Source organism: Salvia hispanica, chromosome 4, assembly GCF_023119035.1.
Source record: "Salvia hispanica cultivar TCC Black 2014 chromosome 4, UniMelb_Shisp_WGS_1.0, whole genome shotgun sequence".
Classification (NCBI taxonomy): domain Eukaryota; kingdom Viridiplantae; phylum Streptophyta; class Magnoliopsida; order Lamiales; family Lamiaceae; genus Salvia; species Salvia hispanica.
Window position 1 is genome coordinate 765229 of NC_062968.1, and position 7506 is coordinate 772734.

At 35.8% G+C, this 7506-nt stretch overlaps 1 protein-coding gene across 1 annotated transcript; it reads right to left on the bottom strand.

Annotated features, from left to right (window-relative positions):
- Positions 1 to 363: 363 nt before the first annotated feature.
- Positions 364 to 5211, bottom strand: LOC125219990 (phosphoenolpyruvate carboxykinase (ATP) 1-like). The gene is made up of 13 exons (XM_048122088.1): positions 5128 to 5211; positions 4769 to 5039; positions 4417 to 4598; positions 4127 to 4277; positions 3920 to 4004; positions 2346 to 2446; positions 1953 to 2251; positions 1696 to 1869; positions 1544 to 1609; positions 1287 to 1465; positions 1020 to 1189; positions 732 to 900; positions 364 to 657 (listed from the first exon to the last, which is right to left on the bottom strand). Exons 2-13 carry the CDS (start codon positions 5026 to 5028, stop codon positions 514 to 516), a joined length of 1980 nt encoding a protein of 659 aa, XP_047978045.1. The 5' UTR covers positions 5029 to 5039; positions 5128 to 5211; the 3' UTR covers positions 364 to 513.
- Between the last annotated feature and the right edge of the window lie 2295 nt (positions 5212 to 7506).

A 7506-nucleotide genomic window follows, 5' to 3' on the forward strand; every position in this document is an offset into this window, starting at 1 on the left:
ATGTGTGCAATGACACTTTACAAAACTAAGATTTTTTCTCTTTGGCTAATAAAGGTTTTTTCGAATGTTGTTACCTTCGAAAAGGAATTGGGTTCAAGGCTCGATACGAGCTTGAGAAGATTTTGAAGTAGGATTCAAGTATTTCTCTCTGCAAGCTATTTGAAGTTTAGCTAAATTTTGGAATTTATTAGTTTTGCAAAGGAGTCGGGTTCGAGCCTCAACCGAGCTTGACAAGATTTTCAAGCCGGGCTCGAGTATGTGTCCGTTCGATGAGTCTATAGCCGAAACACATCTGCAGATGATTTCACAAATATGATAGCGATATAAAAATATTTTCCAATCGCCTTGTTGTTTGGCTCTCAATTTCCTCGAACACAAGATAACTTACATAAATATAACTTATTATCATATTCAAGCTACATTCGTATATGTTAACAATCACACAAAACATGATAATTCAAGCAAAGCCTTCACCACAAATGATTTCATCTCTCAAACTCTCTCTCTCTAGATTCAGAAATTTGGACCAGCTGCTAGGATCTCATCAGTGAGCTTGCTATCTGTCCCAATCTTATAATTGAGGAACCCCTCGAAATTCTTCTTGAAGAGCCCAGCTAGCTTGAGAAGAGTCTCCTTGTGAGCCTCCTTGTTACCCCACTGCCACACAAAAGAAGTGTTAAAACAAGATTTCATCGTAAAAGGTTGTGTATCTAAATAGCAATGCAGCTTACTGTATTAGCGGGATCAAGAATCTCCGCGGGAACACCCTCGATTTCCGTTGGTATCTCGAGGCCGAACACATCTGTCTTCACGTAGTTCGCCTTCAGCAGCTCACCCGAGTGTATGGCGTCGATGATCTTCCTCGTGTAAGCTAACTTGATCCGGCTTCCCGACCCATAGCTGCAGATGATATAGAAAGGTGTACAGTGGTTACGGTTCTCTCTTCACATCGGTATACGACATCTGTTTTATTTACTGCTTGCCAATATGGGATATTAATAAGTGAAAAGTATGTGTACCTTCCACCGGACCAGCCGGTGTTGACGAGCCACCCAGTGGCGCCGTGTTTCTGCATCTTGTCAGCCAGCACAGCTGCGTACTTGGTCGGGTGAAGCATGATGAAGGCTGCACCGAAGCACGCAGAGAATGTGGCGGTAGGCTCCTTTATACCGTCCTCTGTTCCGGCAACCTGCATCAGTTCCGGCAAGTGTTGTGAAATGTATTCTTGAGCCCAATGTAAAATGTCTGGCTTTACTTCTACTTAGAGGAGTTGGTTTTGTGCTTACCAGGGCAGTGTAGCCGCTTATGAAGTGGTACATAGTTTGAGCCAAGTTGAGTTTGCTGACTGGGGGAAGCACGCCGAAGGCGTCGCAGGCCAATAAGATCACGTTTTTCGGATGAGGGCCGACGCAGGGTATCTTCGCGTTTGGAATGAACTCGATCGGGTAGGCAGCACGCGTGTTCTCTGAGATGGAAAAACGAACCAAGTAAGGCACTTACAAGCTTCATTTGATTGTGTAATTCTTCAAATACTCAATTCTACCTGTGACGGATTTATCCGAATAGTCCACCTCTCGCGTGTGTTCATCGAACACCACATTTTCGAGAACTGCAGAAAATAAAATGGATAGGAGATGAATCAGTCTACGGAATGTGAAGGAAAAAGACAGAACGAGAGGGGAAAGTGAAGGCCACCAGCTCCAAACTTGATGGCATTCCAAATATCCGGCTCTTTCTCTCTTGACAAGTCTATGCATTTGGCGTAGCAGCCGCCTTCGATGTTGGAGACGCCGTTGTCACTCCAGCAGTGCTCGTCGTCTCCAATCAAGTACCTGTTGTGATCCGTAGACAACGTTGTTTTTCCAGTACCTACAACAAAAAAAAACACAAAATTATACGAGCTTTGATTGAGATTGATACATCATATACAGAGGGGTTGGTAGAAATATTACCAGATAATCCAAAGAAGAGGGCAACGTCTCCGTCCTTTCCCATATTGCAGCCGGAGTGCAGGGAGAGGACACCGCGCTTAGGCATGAGATAGTGCATCAGGCTGAAGAGACCCTTCTTCATCTCCCCAGCATATTGAGTGCCGAGGATCACCATCTCCTTTCTAGCAAGATTCACATCTATACTAGTCGAGGAAGTCATGTAGTGAGTGTATCGGTTGCAGGGGAACATCCCCGCATTGTATATGGTGAAGTCGGGCGTGCCAAAACTCTCTAGTTCTTCGGGAGTAGGTCGAATGCACCTGCACCCGACACACAACACTCATATATATCATCACTCTTTATACAAACAAGCTCAATAAACAAACAATGTGTCAAAGTTGATGAGCTACTCACATGTTGTGCATAAACAGAGAGTGATAGGCTCTTGCAGAGACGATCCTCACTTTGATGCGATGCTCCGGGTCCCAGTTAAGGAACTGGTCGTTCACGTAAACCTTGACACATGAAACACCTCATTAGTTAAATAACACTTCTCCATACACACTCAGAAAATATCTCTTTGCTGAAAATGTCGTTGGTTCGATTTCACAACCTGCTTCGTTTACAATTACCAACTAAGTTATGCTTCGTTATCTTTGTGAACGAAGCTCATATTCTAACTAATAGTGATTTTAATACTGCTATTACTAGAATATTATGTTATGTAACCCATTAGCCTTGAAATGTGGGGCACTTGATTACTGTGGCTAGAGTATAACATAATACCTACTCCCACCAATCGCAATATGAAGTCTTACTTCAACACGCTGGGGTTTAAAGAAATACTATGAAGATAAAAGGGTGGGAAAAAATAGTGTAATACAGTGAAATGAGACTTTTTTATCGAGGTCGTCTATTTATAATAAAATGAGATTTTAATTCGAACATAAGAGAGAGTATAATTTAGAATATACTCAACTTGTTAAAAGTGGAGAATTAGTCAGTTCCACTAGATTCAGATTATGGACCTACTGTGCAGATACAGTTCAATTTCAGAATATTTTATATGTTCTTTTTGTTAGAATCATAGTACTTATTTTTTATTGAATGTATTATCATAAATATAGGTGTCCCCAACATGTGTGGATGCCGTTTGAGACTAAAAATAGATTTTTTTTTTGTTGCCATTTATTGTTTGGTTTGATTTTTAAAAATTTCTTATGGGCGACTTTTTGTCACTTGTCTTCAATTTATCACCCACCCAGAATTAAAAAAAGATTCTTGGCTCTAAATTATTGCAGCAGTTGACTCAAAGTGACAGATAGCTCCCTAGACAATAGGAAGTATAATATCAACTCAACTCCACTTATGTCACAAAATATCTATTGATAAAAAAGTAGGAGTAGATAGATATTTTTAACCATATAACTATCCGGCCAAACTTCCATACAATTATTTTAATAATTTCAAATTAATAGCAATAATAATTACGAATATTTTCACATACCTCTCTCTAACGATAGAGAATTAGAGATTATGACTATTGATTTATTTTCCTTCATTCTTCTCGCCAAAATTATTTAGAGGCAAACACAAACTAATATTATTAATTTGTTATGATAATCTATCCATAGTTTGAAGTTTAAAATTTAAAATTTGATTTCACAAAATTGAAATCTATAGAATAATTATTATTTTTAGATTTTTCAATATCTTTTTAGAAGTATGTGGCAGCTGGCACGACTAGCATCACTCTGTTTTTTGCGGATTCAATAATTTTGTTAATTAATTTATCTGGACATATGTTATTTATTCTTATGCTGGGTAAATTTTCAAGTCAACCGACAAATCAATTTCCCATGGATGAGATTCGACTTGATTCTTGCAAGATTTATTGCGACTTTAAAGTCGACCCAACTAATGTTAAAATATTATTTTGATAAATTACTAATCAAATCCAGAATTAATTAAATGAGAAAGCTTTATACCTTTTCCAGTGAGCACAAGTAATCCACGGCTCTCTCTCTGTTAACAAGGAAAGTGTGTTCGTCCATCTCAATATTCGGTGAGCCTCTGCCACGTCATGAAAAAATCGTGAATTAATTAATTACCAAAAAACTATACTAGTATTAATTTCTTATGCAGATAATCAATGAAATTCACATAATTATTTTCCAATTCACGCAGAGACTCACTTCCCCCACCACAGATCATCTGTGGTTTCATCTTTCACCACACGCTTGTCTCTCGGAGATCGTCCGGTTTTCGCCCCAGACAGCGTCGCCAATGCTCCACTCGCCGTGATGAACGATCCTTTCTCGTATTTTATAGCTTGTTCGTATAATTCTGGAATTCGCATTCAAATTAAAAAAAATCATCACAGTATTCACAATAAGCTGAAATATCAAAGCAGAGTAAATTGATTCAATTCAACAACAAATTATTAAATCAAAATAGCAAATCTATGAAAATGTTAATGAGTTACCAGCAGGGGAGAGATTGTAGAGGATGTGAGTAAATTTAAGTCCGCTGTCACTGATGTCGAGCGTCGGTTCAAAGTGGTGGTGGCTCGCAGGCGCCACCACCCGCGGCGTCTCCGCCGTCCTCGCCGGATCTCCCTTCACCACCTTCGGCCCGGTCTCCCGCGTCAACGACGCCAGCGACGCGCTGCAAATCAAAAATCAAAAAATTGATTAAACGCAGCTGTTCCTCAATTAACAGATCCAATAATTCACCAGCACTCATTTCGAAATCAAAGACGACCTAGCCTATCTTCGTAGGTGCAGCTAAAATTCAACCGAAAAAAAAAATCAAAATTAGGCGAATCGATTAAAAACCTAATCGACTGCATCTGCTGCTTGTGGCGGTCCTCCTCCGCGAATTCTCCGAGCGCCGCCTGGATCGGGGTAGTCGGCGCCGACTTCTTCCTCTGAAGCGAGTGCAATTCATCGAGCGTCTGCGCCTTCACCGGCGTCGCGCTGTCATCGTGGCAGATGTCGCTCTCATCCGAGGCCTTCTTATCCGTGTGAATCTTCGGCAGGTTGTTCCGCCCCTTCACGCCGCCGCTTCTGAAGCTGAATTCGCCGTTCGCCGCCATTTTTGCCGCTCCTGCTCAGAAAATTACAGCAATAGCTAGCTCAATCGATCCTGTATCTATATATGTATGCATGATCAGAGATTGATGATTAACACTTACAGTGGAAGATGGAATTTGATCAACTAGAGCTGCTTAAATTCAACCATGCAAAATTTTCCAACTTGATAAATGGTGTAATTTAATGGTTTAATAAAAATGGAAGGGCTCTATATTTATAGGCTCGTTTAATCGGAATTAAATTACGACTATGGTAAGTTAACCATGGTTAGTGATTCAGCTTAGGTCAGCGGATTTGGTTAGTTTCAACCGATAATATTAGACTAGTACTATAATTTTTTTTAAATAAAGTCAATATTGTTAAATTCATACAAAAATCAAAATAAAAAGAGAAACTGTTTATGAACGGTTTCAGAATTTTTGTTATATACTTTATGTTTTGTATTAATGTCATGGTTATACTCCACATCACAAAAAAAAGTCAATTTTTTAACTGACAAATAAGCATAAATTTTTTAATGATTTTTGTTGATGGATAATATCGCACAAATATTAGTATTTTCAATATATCAACTTATTTGTGTTTTCTTCCATTTGGCTCGCTATTTTGTCCACTTACAATATAGTCATTTCTCCTTTACAAAATGAGAATTTCAATAAAGATAAAGAAAGTATATTATTTAAATAAAATTACTTCTCAACACACAATATATGGACCATTTTATTAAAATTTGTGCCATATCCTATTAGGTTGGACAATATTTCACAAAAAATAAGCAACAAAATATCTAAAAAAACAACAAATGTGTCGCCGATTACGTATATGAATTATTAAATTTATATCATCACTCTGCCAACTTTATTTGAATATTCAATATGTCGAATTCAAAAAAATATTTTTTCGTACATTTTATTCAAAATGTAGTGCTGCGAGGCACTATCTCATTATTTTATTACTTTAACTAACAGCATTTGATTTTTTCATAAAAATAATTGTACAAGACTTTTATGTTTTACCAATTCATAATTCAAATATAACATACTAGTACTATTTTGTAGGCACATTTTTCATTTACATCGATTAGTTGATCAATTTTAAAATATTTCAAAACTAATGAAATAAAGTAGATGTAATTTTACTAGCTCGAGATGAGATAATTCTTACAAGTCGGTATGGTATTTCAAATTGAACATGTGATATGCTTGGAAGTCAGTCATATTATATTTTTTCATGATCAATAAAGATGATACTTGGAATATATTAAATCGTAGTAAAATATTTAGAAGTCGGTCATATGTTTTTTCATGCTCAAGAAGATGATACTTGGAATAAACTTTTTAATTCTAAAAAGTAATAAAATACGATTAAAAATATGGGACAAAGTCGAGATGAAAATTGGACCAACAAGGCAACAATCATATCTACAACTTTTACTACATGTGTTTACAAATGTAATATACTTAAAATTGTCAAAACTAGATGATACACCTCTAAATTATTTTCATTAATTTCAAATAAAACGCCACCACATGTGAAAAATAGCTTCTAACCATTTTTTTTGGGTCTATTTTCCAACGTATTTGAATACAATATTTATTAGATAGAAGATAATAATGCAGAAAGTGCTATAAATATGAGTAGTTAATTACTTATATATCTGATACTACTATTAATTAGTGGTAGGGTTGTATTATAGTATATCAAACTAGTTTTAAACGTTAAACGTTAAACGTTAAACATACCATTATAAAATAACGCGGAGTTCATTACAACTTTTTTTATAGTTGCAGTGAACGAGATTTAGAAACAATGACATCTTATGACATAATTAAAAATCTGAAGTTCATTACTCCTATAATTTAGTTATTAGTTAATTATAATGAACTCCATGTTATCATATTGTTCGGCATTTAAGATTTAAGATGACTTTAGCATTGTTCACAATCCATTAATTAGTTATATCTATTACTCCGTATATGATTGATATATTACCTAGACTCGTTTGAATTATCCTCTTTACATATGTAAGCGAATAAAATTTAATTGTTGGAAATTTGGAATACGACAATAGGTGTAATAAGACGATTATCAACTTCTATTTTCTATAATTAATCTCCGTACGACTACCGTACTGAATACAAAATGTTAAATTAAGTTAATAGCAAAAATTATACAATAGTCAACTTATGTGAGCATCTTTCTAGTATTTTTATGCATTTATTTTAATTTTAGTACTATTTCATAATTATAATGGCATACAAATAACACAAAATGTCAAAGCTAAAAATTTTGATTTATAAACTTCAAATAAATTAATTAAAAGAATAATTGAAGTTTTACTTTATACTCATACTTCTTACCGATAATTCTTTTGAAGTATTAAAATTAAAATGAAAATATAAAAATAATAAAAGATCATGCTAATATAGCAAAACACGAACAGTGCCTCAACGGAAATGACTAGTCAACACTTCATTCCT

Coding starts and splice junctions, on each gene's coding strand:
- LOC125219990 (XM_048122088.1), bottom strand. CDS start 5,028: ATGGCGGCGAACGGCGAATTCAGCTTCAGAAGCGGCGGCGTGAAGGGG. Junction 4,278..4,416: donor CTACAATCTCTCCCCTGCTG/GTAACTCATTAA, acceptor TGCGAATTCCAG/AATTATACGAACAAGCTATA. Junction 1,610..1,695: donor TGCCATCAAGTTTGGAGCTG/GTGGCCTTCACT, acceptor TATTTTCTGCAG/TTCTCGAAAATGTGGTGTTC.